At 44.5% G+C, this 18651-nt stretch overlaps 1 protein-coding gene across 1 annotated transcript in view; it reads left to right on the top strand.

Annotated features, from left to right (window-relative positions):
- Positions 1-4010: 4010 nt before the first annotated feature.
- LOC140917691 (G-protein coupled receptor 83-like) overlaps positions 4011-18651 on the top strand; it is a 28195-nt gene continuing 13554 nt past the window's right edge. The window contains exons 1-4 of the mRNA XM_073361001.1: positions 4011-4094; positions 10311-11308; positions 12541-12666; positions 13408-13541. Of these exons, the coding sequence (XP_073217102.1) occupies positions 10883-11308; positions 12541-12666; positions 13408-13541 (686 nt within the window). The 5' untranslated portion in view covers positions 4011-4094; positions 10311-10882. The remainder of the gene's footprint in view (positions 4095-10310; positions 11309-12540; positions 12667-13407; positions 13542-18651) is intronic.

Genomic DNA, 18651 nt, shown 5'->3' with positions numbered 1-18651 from the left:
TCTGGGATAGCTCCCGGAGGCCAATACCATTGATTTGTGTCCACACTACCCCAAATTCGACACAGCAAGGTCGATTTTAGCGCTACTCCCCTCGTTGGGGAGGAGTTCAGAAGTTGATTTTAAGAGCCTTTTAGGTCGACAGAACGGGGTTGGTTGTGTGGACGCAGTCATTTTTAAATCGATCTAAGGCGGCTAAATTTGACCTAACCCCGTAGTGTAGACTAGGCGTAATTGCTTTGCTGAATTGGGGCCTTGGTACCTAGAAAGTAAGTACCTTCGCAAACTGCAAATCAGGGCAAGATGATATTTCAAAGAGTATGCAGTTTGGAGGAAAAATGAATTTCATAAACAAGGTACCAAGAAATGCAAGATGCACTGATTTTAATAGATCGGATTTTAATTTATAAACAGTTAGTGATGTGTGCGCTTCAGAAGATGCTAGAGCACATATGTAATTAAATAATTACTCCCAGAGATATTGGAATTTGGCTACTATGAACTCTTCAGATTTCATCCCTGAATTTACACATGGTTATAAACCACTAGAATGTTAAGAGTGAAATGTAGTAGGCAGGAAAAATACGAATGGATCATTGTGATATTCAACAGCATCTGAATACTCCATTCATAATCAGAGAACAGATGCAAAAAAATCATTGAGATGATAAACCCACAAATTGCCCTCTTTATACCTGTCAGAGTCAGATATGTAATTAATTCAATTCCTATATAAAAACACGATCTTGCTGGAGACCTGCCTACTCACTGAGGTACTCTCCAGAGTCAAGATGAAGAATATTGGCTGGGAACAGTGCAAGAGAAGCTTAAACTAATAATGTTCCACTAAAGATTTACAAAGGACTTTGATCTATAGGGACATCAGACCAGCACATTTCACCAACACCAAAGGCACGAAAGGAACACAAATTTTAAAGGAAAACACTCTGCTTGACCTGCACTCTAGCTCTGATCTGAGCTCAGTAGCCCTGATTCTCCACAGAGAGGTCTAGCAGCCCTTCAGTGGCTCACAGCCCCATTCTTCAATGTGTTATATTAACACTTCTCCATGTGGGAGTGTTTATTATCTGCTGTTAACCATAAAGACAATTGACCAATTTCTACCTTGGAATTACATCTGTTTAGCTGGCACAGTTACCCTAAGGAATCCAGCTGGCTGGCTGGGAATGGTGCAGAATTTGTCAAAGGAAAATGAAGTCTTAGGACACTTTGGAATACACACACACACTCATTTTTTATCCTCTCTCTGGACTGTGTATTTTCTAAATGAGACTGTAGGTACAATGAAAAATCCATTTCCAACAATGTCAAGCATGGACTGGTCGCAGGATTTATAGCCATCTATATTATCTGAGAGTCTTATGAAAGAATCTCACCATTTTCACTTGGTGTTCCCCAGAAGATCACTCGCCAAGGCACTACAGCTCATCTTATCCATCCTGCCAGGAGTCAAATCCATGTTTGTAGCTTGTCAACACTTTAATGGCACCTTCCCATATTTTGGCTATTTGTGCTGTAGAGGGAAAGGGATTGTCATCTTTCAGTTCCCTTTTTGACACTGAACAGCTTTGGGGATCAGGTTTGTAGTGAAATCAGGAGTATCATATGGTACTAAATAAGAAAGGAAAGGCAATACTAATGCCAGCCATAAATGTATACCGTCGTAGTAGCCTTGTAAAGAATAATGAACTGGGATATCATCTAGAACACTGAAACTTAACAAAACATCAAGGTAAGAAAAATGCACATGGTGGGAAGGAAAATGTGAAGAGCAATACCACTTTCCAGCTGCCTCTTGAAATCCTTCTCTAGACTATATTTTATTCAGATACCAGAATCAGTTAACAGGAGCCTCAGAAACAGGAAAACAAGTTCCTAGGAGTAGGAACAATCAGCAACTAAAAATAAAAAATATCTTAAACCAAAATGTTTAGGCCAGGTTTGAAGGGGTTCCCCCCCCCCCGCACATTGTGTTTCCAAGTTTTCTGTATAACACAAGTGCTTCACACCATCACAAAACATTCTAGGCTAACAGCCCACTCAATCTGACCTGAAAGTAGGTTGCTTAAATCTTTGCTGCTGGCAATTTTCAAAACAATGATTATAACCCAGACTCCTAGCAGGGTAACTACATTTTTCACATCACTCTGAACTTTCCTGTTTTAGGACTCAATCCAAAGCCTAGCAAAGTCAATGGAAAGATTCCCATAGAGTTCTCTGGGCTTTGAATCAGGCTTTTAGAGAATTTCCTTTCTAATAAGCAGCACAGCTGCTTACATTTCATACTAGCTGGGCTTGGAGAACTGTGGCTTTTAAGTTGATTGGTGGGACAGATGAACCCTTTGTCATCAGCATCAGGGGATATCTGATTTGGCACCTCTTGGCAGAAGGACACAAGGTATTTCTTGTTTCATGGGGCTTCACTGATTTTGGTAGAAATCAAATCTCTTGTTTGAAATCAGCACTCAATTCTCGTTCTTCTGCTTAGCATCCCCCACCACCAATAAAATTCAAATTCTAAAGGAACTACAGGTTTGTTTGTTTGTTTGCAGGTGTATCTAATCTCTCATTTTCTAATCCCTACATTTTATTATGACATAACAACAACAACATTTAGATAGCACCTTGCATTGGCAAATTGCTGTGCAAACGTTAACAGGAACACTTGGGCCATAACTCTTGCGAAACTGCTAGGGAAGACAAGTCCCTACTGTAAATTCCTTGGTACATGGCTGTGCCTTTCTCTGTCTATAAAGCACTATGCAGACATCTGGTGCTGAAGCAAAGAAACAAAAGAATCACTAAACGATGGTGGGTGTTTTTAGTTAAATACATAGATCGGTTCCTTTGGTGTTTAGCTGAATAATACAGCCACATGAGGGTGTGAGCGCCTAGGCTGGGTCGACTCTAAGTGCATACATAATGTTATATTAGAAGCAAGAACTCTAATACAACCAGTGTTAAAATCACCTCCAGCCTGTGTATATTGCACATACAGTGAGCTCCATTTTGGATTTTCTTGTCTCTATTTAAAAAAACAAAAACAAAAGAACATCTCATGGTGGCTTGCATTTCAACCCAATTCCTTTTGGTTGGAGAGAGTATGTATCAGACAGTCCAACTGGCAGGTCTCTTCCTCCTGCCTTGATTCCAGCACCTCCTTCAGAATGATGTGATTCGGATGCCTCCCTGTCTTCTCTTCTTTACCTGCCTGAGAAGGTTACTTCTGCATACCCATCTCCCGGCAACCTGGAATTGAGCTATTCACTTTAGGGGGGGAGGCAGGACCTGGTTACTGTCTGATTTCTCCTGGGTTGACTGTAGGATTGATTTTGCAAACTAATGATACCTAGCTGTTATGCAGAGCATGCAATCCACAGATCTCAAAGCACTTTACCAAGGAAGGGGAGTATGTTTAGCACAGGTGGGGAAACTGAGGCATGACGCAGCAAAGCGACTTGCCTAAATAACCCATTCAAAAAAAGTCAATGTAATTTAAGCAGCGAGATGCCATATTGATGGGCTCTATAGGAGAAGGTAGCCAGAAAGCGAGACAGGCAGGCAGCCTGGCAATCAGTATATAGAATATCAGGGTTGGAAGGGACCTCCGGAGATCATCTAGTCCACCCCCCTGCTCAAAGCATAGCCTCCCTCAGTCCTTGCTCAAGGCACTCACCGTGCCCTTAGGGCTGCAACCTGCTCGGCTGGGTTTGCTGGTGCGGTATCCACACCGGCTGCTCAGCCGCGCGCTGCAGATCGCCAGGGCCCACCCAGGGCGGGGAGCCCATTGTTTTGTGAACGAGAGCAGGCACCTCCCCCCATTGCCTGCTGCTGCCTCTGATTGGCCGGGCAGCGCCGCACGTGTGGCCAGCTGAGGGGCAGCGGGCGGTAGGCACCATGTGAGAGTGCAACAGGCTGGTCCCCTACCCCTCCAGCCTGCTGCTGCGGGCCAACAGGGCTCGGAGGGGGGATCCCTGGGATGCAACCAGCCTCTCGCAAAGTAGCGGGGCCAGCGGAGAGCCGCTCCTCCGGGCCAGGAGCTGCTGTGGTGGCTGCGAGACCGCTCGCTGCAGCAGGTGGGTAAAGAAGCGAAGTTAAATAGGTAGCAAAGGGAGAACGAACGCTGTTCTGCTGCGCTTGGCTCAGTGTAGCAGCTCTGTGAATTTAGCTTCTTGTGGAGGCAAGCGGCATGGTTATCACACACTTTAAAAAAAATGGACAGAGTTTGTGTGCGCCAGTAGCTTGCAATCTCTGAGGGGTTTGTGTGTGGCTCGACTGCACTAGTTACCTGGGGGTGTTGGCATGCATTTCACTCTATTGTAACTGTGTGTGTGCATGAGAGAGAGAGACTAGACTGCAAAAAATATCCAGGGTTTTGTGTGTGTGTGTGTGTGTGTGTGTGTGTGTGTGTGTGTGTGAGAGAGAGAGAGAGAGAGAGACACTAGATTGCAATACTTCCCTGGGTGTGACTTTTCTATGCTCTCTGAAGAGACCCGTTGAATAGAAAGCGTTTTATACAACACATCACTGATCGCTCAGATCAGGGTGTGAAGCTGGAATGTACTTCTTTGCAGATCCCTAAATAAATTCCTAACTGGAAACAGAGAGAAATCCCACAGACACTGCTGCAATTGTTGGAGAATCTCTGTTGCTGCCCTTATTTTTTTAATTGGAGACACTTTTGTGACAGTACTTAAAGAAATTGCCTTTTAAAGCTGACGTAATAATTCTTGGGGATTTCTGTACAAAATCAAGCAAATGTGAGTGGAGGGCAGAATGAGAAATAAATTAAAGACAAGGTAATTTGTTCTCCATTAGATTTTGCCTGTAATCTGTGCATAATTGGTACTTTTAATATCTGATTTTATTAAATAGTTTATTTGCTTTTACCCTGGGTTGACAAAGCAATGGAGGAACAGTTTCAGTAATACTTATATATTCAGAATGGGATTTAACTGTCAGGTTGTGACTGTGAAGATGCTTGTTAAACAGAAAAGATGTTTTTAAACAGTTAGACATATGTTCAAAAGAGATGGTGATGCCTCATAAAAGAAACATGTAAAATGTATCTGAAGCTGTCTACTTCAGTTTTCCTCCAGATAATATATAAATCTATCGAATGTACAAAAATCTGCTTGCTAAGCAAGCTCTGTTCACACACAAAAACAGAATGTTTCAGTTATGACAAGAGCACAATCTAGATTTAGCTTAAACACACACAAATAGGAATTTCCATCCCAGATCAGACCTGTAGACCATCTGATCCAATATCCTGTCTCCAACAGTGGCCAGTACTGGTTACTTCAAATGACACTGGAAGAAACTCTGTAATGGCCCGTTTAGGTAGGTTGGAAAATCCCACCCTACCTAAATGACTTAGACACCCAAGTGCTACTGGCTCAGTGGGGCTCATGTGCCTTGGACACTTTTAAAAATTCCACTTTTATAGAATAACCTGTCCTCAGGGGAAGTTTCCTCCTAACCTCCACCACTTTCAGGAGGTCTGTCAGACGTATGACTGGCAGACCAGATCTGGCCCCATAGTGTATGTATGCGGCCCACATGACCTAGCCACATTCTCCAGAAACTCAGCTTTCATGTTTAAAAAAAAAGTAATTATCTTTTATGGTTGCAAAGAATACCTTCCAAATGTTAAACCAGTGTAAACTGACAGTGTCTGCTTGAGTCTGCAGAGAGCCTGATAAGATAGCTCTGAGGGGTGTGAACCAACCCACTCCCCATTCATCTAAGTTGACACATCAGCTACAAAGCCCATTCATGGTGCTTCAACATCAGCATTAACCATTCCATGGCAGATCATTCTAGCAGACAGAACAGAAAAAGAGGGTGGGGCGGGGGGGGGGACTAAAGCACTAGAAGAGCTGGGAATTGCTGCAGGAACGGAAATGCAAAGGAAGGAGTCACGGAGACTCTCAAAGATGGGAAGAGGGGAAGAAAGAGAAAGAAAGGAGGATGGAAAGGTCAGACCTAGTGGTGGCCTAAAGGGGAGCAGAATGATGCTGAATAGGACAACAAGGAATTGATTAAATTAAAGTTACTACAGGGTTCATATCCTTTCCACACTCTTTGTAAAATCCTTACTTAATGTAAATCTGGGTATTCTCATTATCGATATGGACACCCAGTCCTTTTAGAATCCTGCTAAGCTCTTGGCTTCAAAGATATCTTGTAACACGAGTTTCATGGGCTAATTGTGCCTTTTTAAAAAAACAAACAAACAAAAAAAACCACACTCCTTTTTTGTTTGACTTCTGCTGCCTTTCAGTTTCATTGAATGTGCCCTGGCTCTCGTGTCATGCAAAAGCAAAACACCATCACAGTCAAAGGCTAACCACCCCCCCAGTATTATTTCGGTGTTCAGAAAATCAGAATTTTTTCCCCCTGTTTTATTACTCCTGCTGTACTTTAGCAGCTAAAAGCTCTTGGATTTCCCCTATAGTCCATCTTTCTCTCTTGTGAACAATTTAATGGGTAGAAGAGTGCATTCAATGAGCTGTTTTCAGGATTCATGCTTCCTTCAGTCTCTTGGATACTTTCTTCCAAGACCTGTATTTTTATCCACTTGTTTTTATAGATCACCCTTAACACTGTCCCAAAAGACTTTCCAGAAACTCAGGCAGACACGAAGGAAAAAGATATTCAGACATGCAGGGAAAGCCATGCCCCCTTTCCAGCCAGCATTGCCCACTTTGGTCACTGTTCTGTATCCTTACAGAGCCCCTACACTACATATTATACACATGTATTGCCTTGTTGTATCCTTTCTCTCCAGCCAGTCTTGGCTTCCTTTCTTCCATCATGTTCCCTCACATGCTAGAGGGTCTTCCTCTTCTCATCTGCCTTGCACCCTCATATTCTTCTTTCATATCGAATGCACTTCTTCCAGCAGTCCTTTAATTCATCAGTAATTCTCACAACCCACCTTCCCTCTGCTGTTATCCTGTGTCTTATCTAGCTTAAAGCATGTGTTTTTCAAGGCAGGGAACATCTCCTGTTATGGCCCCAATGCTGCATGGAGTTCTGTGTAGGTACCATAAGGGAACTCACCATTAGTGGTGCCTCCTCCTGGCTATCCTGGGGATGAGCTCTGGCCAGGTATTGAGCCCTTCTCTGGTGGTGTCTCTCCTGGCATATCCTCACTCTAGGAACCGCAACCTCCTCTTCATGATTCCCGGGGATAGTGTATGGTGACCCAGCTGAAGGGGAACAAACTGTCCCAGGCAATTTGCTGTCCCCTGCCTGGTTGGTGCCACATTCCCAGTGTCTGGTAGGGAAACCCAGGCCTGTTCTCTACTCCAGGTTCCAGCTCAGGGGCCTTCTGGTCAGCAGCCAAGGTCTGCATTCCTATTCCTTGCTGCTATTCCCCAGAGCCTTCACCTACCTTCTTGGCTTCCCCTCTCTCTGAGTTTGCCAGCCTCCCAACTCCCTCCACTCAGCAAGTGACTGCATCCTACTTCCCAGTAGCCTCCTTCTGTTGCTAGCTAACTGGCTTTATATAGGCCCCACCTGTGGAGTTAATTGGCCTCCCTGGCCACCTTAACCCCTTCCAGTCCTGCGTGGGGTGTATACTACATCACAGTAGGCATGGGGCAGAGCTCCTTGCAGCATTTGGGTGCATAGTCGTAGAGCAGCAAGCAAATATAAGGTGCTATCACAGAGATTTTTATTACTGATAAACAGTTCTGGGAGGTGGGGAGGAGGGTAAGTCAGTGCCCTGTGCTTATGCTGCATTGAAAGGATAGTGTATACAATGGGCAAGAAATATCATCCTCTGGGAACAACACAGAACTTGGGTATTGGGGTATCCCCCAGCACTGGCAGACAGCAGTAGAAATACAAGACTGTGGGTTTGGTCAGTTTGGTGAAAGGGTCAGAAACACCAGCCAATAAATTCCCCTCCCTCGACCCAGCTAGGGGCAACATTTATTGGAAACAAAAGGGAGGCAAAGCTTTAGAATTCTTGCTTTCCACAGGCGTTTATTGATTGTATTTGAGATTTACAGCCTCTGTGTGGGATCACATTTCTCCTTAACATTTTTTACTGAGTTTAGTGGGTGGTGAAAGATGCCAAATTGGCAGGCCTGACCCAGTCACCTGCTTATCCTCTTAGCAGAGATAGCACAATGTAAACTTCCCCCACAAACTGCTCTCACATGGTGCTTCATGGTTGAAATAGAAGGACCTCCTGGAAGGGAGAATTATCTATAGAGACTGGCCCTTTGAATTCACTAAACTCACCACCCATTATACCTGCATGTCTAACTTGGTATATTGTGGCTGGGGCACTGGATCATTCAGTGAGTGTACAAATTGCTCACTCTACTGCCTCTTACTAGACCACCTGAAAAAAATAGAGGGCTATAGTGAGTGTGTGTGTGTGAGAGAGAGAGAGAGAGAGAATGTTTCCCCACTTACAAACCTTTGAGCAGCTTCAAACAGCTACTATGTTTTAAAAAAGAAAAATCAACCTGCCAAAGTGTTTCCTTCTTTGCAGGTTACCCTGGCACAACAGTGACAATAGTTAGGTGACATGTTTAAAGTATGCGGCCTTGGTCTTTGTCCCAGTAGAAAGCCAGAAATCTCTCTTGTCCAACAGTTTAAGGCTAAGCCCCAGAAGCTTGTGAGGTATACAATCCTTAAAAGTGTGTGATTCAAAGCTATTTTAGGAATTTTTCAAAGGTTTCCTTTCCCTCTGAGGCCTGTTGAGTTGCACTTACAATAGTGAAGGCATCTGGTTTCACAGGCAGAGGGATATGCAAAATAACATTGGTGCAACTTTTAAGTAGCATGTGTGATGTGTCATTCCATATTCTTTATGAAAATATGTTTATGATATGAATGACATAACTGAGATGTACTTTATGCAAGATGGGTCATGTGAGATATCATTGGAAAGGTTATGGTTTACTGAATACAATTATCCTATTTGTATGCATGTGCCATTTCTGTATCTGAAATTAGGAATATTGACGATGTATCTGTATTTCAACTATGCTACTGTGGGTGACACCCACTGCCAACGCTTCAGGTACAACAATGGAAAAGCCAAACAGTGCTGATGGCCCATCAACAAGGACACTTAGTCTTCCTGTGAACCTGTGGGTCAGCCTGTGAAGAATGGCTACAGGGGCCCTACAGAGTCAGGTGGTCTTGTCACCTGATACTAAAAAATTACCTGGGACTTCTTGTAACTTTCCACTGTAAGGGAAGTGAGGTCAAACTAGGAAAGAAAGCACTCCTGCCTTATGCAAATCCTATTTAAGGGGGGGGAGTGAGGTAATCCAAGGTTGTTAGTTCTCCCTTGCTACACCACCCAAGATGACTGCTGGAAACAACTAAGACTGAACAGGGGAATAGAATTGGGCCCAGGCTGGAAGAGTGTCTGGCCTGTGAAGAAGATTATTAGAACCACATTTAGGGTGAGAACGTACATGTAACTAATTTCTTTAGTGTATTAAGCTTAGTTTGCATGCTCTGTTTCATTTTCTTAGTAATCTGCCTTGTTCTGTCTGCTACCTCCTTAACTACTTAAAATACACCTGTTATATTTAAAAAAATTATTTCTGGTTTATAATATAACCCAGTTTATGTAATTTCAAATGGGATGAGGGGAGAGAGAAGTTGTGTACACCCTCCTCCACATTGAGGGGAGAGGGGAATTTCATATAATTTCATTTCATATAATTTGGGGTTTGTACTCCAAGGGAAGTGGACGTCTGAGTGCTGGAGCAAGTCCCTTAAGCTGAGTCTTCCCAGAGCAGATCTGCAGCTGGGTGTGGCCCTGCCTGTGGGTGTGTTAGAGGAGGTTTGAAGAGCCTGGCTCAGCTAGACAGGTAAAAGGGACCCATGCTGGCAGAACAGGTAGACTCAGTGATATCTCAGTGCATCAGGTGACTTCCCAAGGGGTCCAACCCGTCACAGCATGTAACACTTGTTGCTCTCTAATGTGTACATATAGCATATACATAATACATGATGGTGTGATATAGTTAAGTAATTCCTGCTAACAACATCTTTATGCCATACCTCCCCTGTTAGTCAGTAGCATCCAAAAATCTGTATTGCTTTCTGCTAATTGCAGGTCAGTTGCCAGAAATATCTGGATGTACGCTGAGAGGGGGGCTCAGAAGGTATTAGGAGTTACGATTTTGTGTCCAGGCCTCTAGCTGAAAAGATCATTTACCATCAAAAATGAAAGAGAGGAAGCAGAATTCACAGCAATTGTGTGGAAGAGAAAATAGCCTATAATGTTCTTCTGATATAATTCACAGGTTCTGAATACCCTCCGGACAATTATCATGGTTAGATGAAGATAACAGCTATTTGTGCACTTAAGGACAGTCTTGGAAATAGCTGTGCATTTCATTTCAACAGAAAAGAGTAAGGTGGTCAGAAATAAAGAATGAGGATGAACACAACAGTATCTCAGAAGGGCGAAAGAACCATAAGTACAGCTGAGAACAAGAAGAGAAGCTGAAGTGGGAGTAGGACAGTGCCAAATGCTGTCCAAGATTAGCGTTGAGCCGAGAGTTTGTTACAGGTTTGTTTCATGGAATCAGGGATTTTTTTCCACCCTGTCTTAGTGGCTAATGCAATTTTTACCACACGAAAGAGTTATGAGAGCCTGCAGTTCCTCACAATTCCTTTCCACACTGCACATCAGAGTTAAACAAGACCCTACTGCCTTTCTGATTGCACAGGACAATTTATTGTGACTTTTAGCCGCTCTCTAATTTTACATTTTAAAGGCCGGCTTTACTCATGCTAGTCTCATAGAAAAGCAGTGTTGTCAAAGTCAAGCAAACAATCACTAACCACACTTCCTGGAGCTGCAACTTAAACTATGTCTGCCCTTAGCTTAACCCCGTTGGAAACCACAATGACTCGCCCCCTACATCAGTCGCTTCCCTACTTTCCCCAGGTCACAGGAGTTCTGGAGGAGTTTGACCATAGCTCTTCCTTGGCCAACCGCATGTCAATCTACCAGGCAGCCAACAGGACAGCCTTCAACTGGACAGACAGCAGGATTGTTGAGTGGGAGAAGTTTGCTGAGCTGGCCAAGTATGAACCAGAGTCCCAGAAGCCCACAGTGAAAGCTCTTCTAATCGTGGCATACTCAGTTATCATCATCATATCCCTGTTTGGCAACATGCTGGTCTGCCACGTGGTGATCAAGAACAAGAGGACGCACTCAGCCACCAGTCTCTTCATTGTCAACCTGGCAGTGTCCGATATTATGATCACTCTGCTCAACACTCCTTTCACTCTGGTAAGTGCCACAAGCCGTGCTACTATGCCTGCCAAAAACGGAGCCAGACATGGGCTTGGCCATCCAGCACCGTGCTTCATCTGGTGGCTGCACTCACTCGGTGCATGCTTCTGGGGCTAAGAATTGAGCTGGGCACATTCGTGGCCCATAGACAGCAGCTCTTCCAGGGAAGTAAAAGAGGGGTCTTTCCCCCCCCTCACTCCAACTTAGTCTTTCCAAATCCAAAATTAGTTCCAACAACATCACCTCCTAGTCCCTGCCATTGAACCACTAGAGTGCAACAGGGCTTGTATAGACTCCTCCATGGGAATTATTTTCTATGTATTCACAAGTGGGGGTGTGATTTACAGGCTCAACCCTTTAGAAGGCTCTAAACTAGTTGTGAAGCTCCTAGAAGTTACTGTTTAGCAAAATGTCTGGAATTTCAGTCTTAACCTTTACAAAAAGGCTAAGATTTTGTCAGGGATATTTTTAGTAAAAGTCATTGACAGCTCACAAGCAATAAAGAAAAATTCACGGAAGCCGTGGCCTGTCTGTGACTTTTACTAAAAATATCGGTGTCAAAATGTGGTTCTGCGGGGCGGCTAGGAGCTCCCACGGGTTGGGTTTTGGAGATCCAGGGTCCCCCACCACCAATCGCTGAAACATGCAGGGGCCCCCACAGACTGCAGCAGCTGGGCGCTGCTCTTGGGGCCCGTGGCACGCGGGAGCCCAGGGGTTCCCCCCTCACCTCCGAGCTTGGGGGCTCCCACTGCCTGATGCAGCCAGGAGCTCAGGGGTTCCCCTGCCGCAGCTGGAAGCTGGGAGGTTCCCACTCTGTGGCCGGGAACAGTGGGGTACCCCTACCACTTGTGGTGGCTTGGAGCTCCACCAGAGCCACCAGAGTCAGTGGGGGTACCCCTTCGGCTCCCGGCCCCTGCAGCTCCCGACCACCGCAGGCTGAAGTTACAGAGGTCGCTGGAAGTCATGGATTCCATGACTTCCATGACCTCCGTGTCTAAGTCGTAGCCTTATTTATAAACAATTACCAAGGAGTTTCAATGTCTAAAGTTGACATAGTTTTCTTGGGCTTCAAAGGAAACCTGCCCCAAGTGACAGAGGGCACCATAAGGCTATGTATATTCTTGAGCTCTCCAGATGCAGTCTCAAGAGCGCCTCTGTTTGTTTTGGCTCAGGTACATTAACCACCGTGCCCTGCTGATGGTTTTGCTGGTTTGTTACATTCCCTGCAGGTTCGGTTTGTGAACAGCACGTGGGCCTTTGGAAAGGCCATGTGTCATATCAGCCGCTTCGTGCAATACTGCTCTCTTCATGTCTCCACACTCACCCTGACAGCCATAGCTCTGGACAGACATCAGGTACAGAATCCCCAGACTGGTGTAAGATTCCTTTGGCACAGGTGCTCCAAACCACAGTGTCCCCTATCTAACCATGGGTAAGCAAAGGGGAGTCCAGAACTGAAATAAAATGGGGTGTCACAAGAGGGGGTGTTACATAGTCAGAGCTGAGAGGGGAGTTTACATAGCATCTGCCTATGTTACTCTGGCCTACAGCCATTGGTGTCAGCCTGTCACTTTTGTGAGCACTACCGTCATTACAAAATGTAGAGAGAAAAACTAGAAACGTGCAAACAATGTCCCTTCCCTGTAGAGAACTTGATCTTCAGACCCTGAAATTCTGCACAAATAATGTCAAAAAATAAAGAGCTCAGTTCACCTTGTGTGAAAATGCAAATTACCCAAGCTGGGTGTGCTCTGTTGGCCCAGTTACCGTGTGAGGCATTTCTTAATTTGATTTATTTAGAATAAACATCCTTTCAAGTGGAGATAATCTTACACAATTGTCACGCTCAATCATGGTTTAAGGTATGACGTAATTTCAAGACAAACCAGAGAAAATTGACTTGAAGGTACTCGTTGGTACCAGCTGTAGAGTTCTACGTTTCAATTTTCTCTAGATCACTCTAATTTGTTAGGCAGTTCTCTAAGTATTCAGTTATTTTTCTTAAAAGCATTGGAACATGTGAAGAGAACTGTCAGTCACTGAAGGGACTTTTCTTTCCCAGTGAGATGACAGTCATTGTGAAGTCTCCATTGCAGGTTATTCTGAACCCTCTAAAGCAAAGGATGTCGCTCACAAGAGGAATGCTGAGCATTTCTGTTATCTGGCTGATGGCAACCTGCTTCTCCCTGCCCCATGCAATCTATCAGAAGCTTTTCCAATACAACTACCGGTAAGTTGCTCCTTTTCCCCCATGGCACTTTACACAGTCATTTACAAGAATCGTTTCCCGCACTACTGAAATGTAGTTCTACTTCAGGTGGGAAGCTGGGCTGACATTAAGCAGGACAGTTTAGCCCAAGAAGTGACAATCACTGCATCCAGCTGACAATGCACGGGGAGTTTTATATAGACAGAATGGCCCAGATTCTCAAAGGCATTTAGGCACCTAACTATCATGGATTTTAATGGTTGTTAGGTACCTAAATATCTTTGTGATTACCCAAAATGGAGTTTGGTCAACACAGCTGGTCCACTGTGAAACTTGGGGCCTTTGGAACTTTAGTGAGCACAAGTGCTCAGGGCCTTGGTTTTCTATCATCTCTAAAAGACTTAGAGCTACTGTGTGGTTTCTCTCAGCACTAGATTCACTGCTGGAGGGCTGTTTTAGCTAGACGGCAACTGTTTTCCCCATTCGCTTTTTTGTTCATAAACAGGACACCCCTGCCATCCAACAAACCTATATTTTTGTGAGGGAAGGTGAAGGAGGCAGGAATCAAACTATCAAAAACACAGCACACATGTCTGGTACTTATATAGGCAAGGTTTTATATGTCTAAGCCATGCATGGAGCTATCTAGTGTCACTGCGTTACACAATAAAGACTTCCCTCTTTGATCAACAGGAGAGCGAACCTCAGCAAACTGAGCCACTCCTTTACTCAGTGAGCGAGATCATCTCCCTTCAGCATCTTTGGTTTTATTTGTTTGATAAATCTAAACAAGAGGAGCCTCACTGAACACGTTAGGCACCTCTGACAAACACTTAAACACAATACATCAAAATAGAAGCAGCAGCCTCATAACACATGGCGGTGCTTTTTAAGGCAGTCTGGTGATTCTGCAGGACAATAAAACCTTTCTTGTTAATGCCCCTTTGCTTTGGTTATTTTGCTGTAAAGCGGAGGTGAAGAGTGCGGTTTGCTTGGCAAATGTGAAGGGGATCAAGTGAAACTTCCCATTCAGAGGAAGATTCACAAAGTTCCACAAGAAGGTGAAGATTCTGAGGTGGAGTTTGGCATAGCAAAATCCATAAATGTTTCCCTTCTTGCTCCATGGGGGGAGGGGAGGGAGAGTCCAAAGATATCTTGAAATTGGATGCAAGATAGCTAGTTATCTAGTCTGCCATGCGGAAGCTCAGACCCAGCAGTTGTCTCTTCTTAGATAAGCCTTAAACTACTTCTTCTCCCTTTATATGAGATTTCTTCCGACCCCAGTGCCCACAAAGTAGCATGGATCAGTACCAGGAAAAGGCATGTAAATCAAACTCAGGGTGTTACCTGCAACTGAGCCAACACACATGGGCAGAAGCTTTTGAGGACTTGATGTTGGGATCCTAAAGCCACAAAACATTGTATCATGGGGGCAGGATGGGGTGATGGATCCAGGGATCATTGTGCTCTGGGGCAGGGCCAAGATCTTAGGTACTACCTTAGTCCACTATTGACAGCAAGTTTGTGGTGCCAGCTAATGAGACTCTCTTTTCTTAACCAGTAAAGAAAGGTTTCTTCGGGATGGATGCAGCCATGTATGATGCATCAAAACAAACCGGGTTTATTTTTTCCCCATGTTCTCATTCAATACTGCTGGTCAGTAAATATCCAGGAGAACCCCACTGGAGCAAGACAGGATAGATAGTATCACAGCGAGCAGTATTGTCTGCTTGAGATTTCAGTCCCAAGGAGAAGAATGTGGAGGCTAAAATAATCAACATTTGAAAGATTTTCATCTTGCTTACAGAGCCCTCCGACTTATCTGTGCAAAAACCACACAAGATAGCCTTGGCGTTCTTCCTTGGCTCACAGCTACTTCCCTCCTATGAATGGACAGCAAGAGAGAGAGGACACAATGCTGTTACATCAAAATTATTGCATTAAGAATGTTGTCTAGAAAACCTTTAATACAAGAGCCCATTTGTTTTCCCTTGCCTTGCCTCCTAATTTCTCACTCCCTTTTGGGGAGGGAGGAATTCATATTCAAGATGATATGTAGAATTAACACGTAAACAAATTGTCTCGGCCCGCCAGCGGCTTTTCCTGGTGGACCACGGGCCAAAGGTTGCCGATCCCTGCCTTAGGAAATACATTGAGGTAAGAGGAATGCAAATTCTTCCCCTCTGAAGCCAACCTTTTGAAAATATGCCCTGGGGAGGGAGAGATCCTTTGTATACTTACTACCTGCCTCCGGAAACTCCAGTTCTAAGACTTCTGAACTGTATAAAAAGGGAACTGAATGTGTTATGAGTGGACACGTTGTGTGCTGAAGCTCTGATGAACTTGTAACAACAAGGATGCCCCTAGGGTGGGGTATTAAAAGATGCACTTTCCAGAGCCCAAGAGAAAGTTAGGACAAACTCTAGTAAGCTTATTAGGTCCTTTTATTGGTTTTAAAATGTTTTCTCTGTAATGCTTTGTACTGTAAGAATAAAGTAGGCTTGCTTAGAAAGAACTGTGTGGTAACTTATGTCTGTAGCAATTACAGTGTTATCCATTTCTGAAGAGAAAGCAAGCAGGTGTCCTAAGGTAACCTGTCCATGCTGGGAATGACAGAGTGAAGGCAATGGAACTGTCCAGCCTGTGAAAACACCAGTCAGAAGGGAGAGAGACACTTGTTTCCACTGAAGAGAGACAACACCTGGGGAGCTGGAAGCAGAGAGTGGATGCCCTGGCAGGACCACTGAGGGGGAATCCAAGTGCAGTCATAGGCACTGACTCTGTGGGTGCTCCGGGGCTGGAGCACCCATGGGGAAAAATGGTGGGTGCTGAGCACCCACTGGCAGCCCCCCATCAGCACCTCCCCCTCCCCCCAGCACCTTCTGCCCACTGGCGGGCCCTGCCAATCAGCGCCTCCTGCTCCCTCCCAGTGCCTCCCACCTACCACAATCAGCGGTTTCACAGCATGCAGGAGGCTCGGGGCGGGGAGAGGAGTGAGAACGTGACATGCTCGGGGGAGGGAGGGGCAGGAATAGGTGGGTGGGGCAGGGCTAGGCAGGGGTGGGGCCTTGGGGGGAAGGATGGAGTGGGGGACAGGGCCTGGGGCAGAGCCGGCTGTTGAGTACCCCCCGCACATTGGAAAGTCGGTGCCTGTGAGTGCAATTGCCCTAAACTGTGACAGTCCTTTGTGGCCTTAAATTCTCTGTCTCAAAGTCTGCTTTCTCCATTTGCATCTACTTCCTTATTATCAAAAGTTTCCAAGTCCTAAAAATTCAAAATCCTTCTAGCTACACACCTGACATTTGTCAGCTCCCCCTAGGCTTGTAGTCATCCCACATTCACAGCAGTCAGTTCTGGAAGGTCTTCTATTAATGGCATAATAGTCAGTGCAGGAGGTTGACAACAGGATATTAAAGATATTAATCAAACTGTGGAGAATAAAGTTGTCTGACAGGGATTAAGAAGTCTTCAGTGACTGCAGCTGAGTACAGACAGCGGTAGAAAGAAGATGGGCAGAGAGAGACAAAGCAGAAGGGGGGAGAGACAGAAAAAGATGGGTTTAAAACACCCCCAGGAAATAAATGAGTGGATCACCACCTCCCTTAATAGTTCATCAATTCCAGCTACACGTACTTATTTTTGGTCTATGGAACGTTCAGTCCCTTCTGGTGGGGGGCACTGAGAAATTGTTTAACTTATATGAATAGATAGTTGCCTATCATACAGGGTTAGGTTAACAGGCAACACCTGTGAGTTTGGGGAAGCATGGGGAGTCATTAGGTGGAGCCCACAGCTTGGGATATTACAGAGACACACTCCTACCTTCTGTTTGTCCCTTTGGGGTTTGTGTGGGGAAGATGAGTAGGAGGCTTGTGTAGCATTCCTGAGAATTGTCTGATGGGGCTTTGTCCTTGCTTCTCTTGTCGACATCCTGCAGGGAACTCTCTTTTCTTTGCAGTTACTTGCTTTATGCTAGCCTTTGTTATCTTGTTTATAAAAAATGGGTCATAAGAGTTTCTCTTTGCCTTATTGAGGGGATGTGAGGACCCATCTCATGCCATGACAAACAAAACTGCCCATTTCTTAGCAACGGCTTCCAAGAGAAGATTTCAGTTTTCGTTAATAGGCCTTTCTTGTTTAGAATAATGCAACACTTCAGGACCACGCCCCCCGACCCAAAAAAAAAAAACCATGTCATTCACTCTTGACAATGGGAATGTGGACCTCAATACAAGGGAGAGTGCATCATGGTGACAAAAAAGCCCATTAGGATGCAAGGACCTGATTTAGTCTAACACTTTTCTGAAATGCTGCTCTCCTTGGCCAGGATAAGAACCTAACAGAATCAGATACCCAATATCTGCCACTTTGTGCGAACACTGGAATGATTGTACTGGAACTGCCCTCCCTTTGTATCATAATTCAACAGACTAATGGCCCATCCAACAGTGGCCAATGCTGGATGCTTCAGAGGAAAGTATAAATGTCCTACTGTGCCAGTACTGTGCTGTGATACCAGCTAGTAATCAGTTTACACCATAGATCACCATGATCACTTTTATCTTAGTGTAAAAGTAGATAGTATGAATATTATTATTGTGCATAATACTAATTTACACATGTATGATACATATACAAACCTGTATTTTAATTAATATGGCCCATGGGCCATATTAATTCTTGGCGTAGCCCCATTAGCCGCTCTGCATCATTTACTTCTTCTGTAAAATGGTGATAATCGTGTTTATCCAGCTTTGCCAAACACTTTGAAAGTGATGGGGAAAGAGGCCTATAGAAGTGCAACATATTCATAAACAGAATTACAATACAGGGATAGTTATATTCATTTAACACAGAGGGGTGATGAGGGTTTGATTAATATCTGCAAAGTGCTTGGAGATCATTGGTTGGAAAGCCTTAGAGAAGTAGCATTTTCTTACTTTTCTTCAGCTCTGCCCAAACATACCACAATCAAAGTTGTACAGCACTCCCCTTCATGTGTGCATGCATACACACTATTTTTACACTTCTGCATACTGCATATTCAGTTTCATAATCTGTCCTCCATGATTAGCCTTTCCCACTCCCCAATTAATATTTATTACTTACAGCACCTGTAAGTGCAAGATGC

Source organism: Lepidochelys kempii, chromosome 9, assembly GCF_965140265.1.
Source record: "Lepidochelys kempii isolate rLepKem1 chromosome 9, rLepKem1.hap2, whole genome shotgun sequence".
In the NCBI taxonomy this organism is placed as follows: domain Eukaryota; kingdom Metazoa; phylum Chordata; order Testudines; family Cheloniidae; genus Lepidochelys; species Lepidochelys kempii.
Note: the sequence above shows the minus strand (reverse complement) of the source record. Positions and strands in the feature narration are given on the sequence as shown.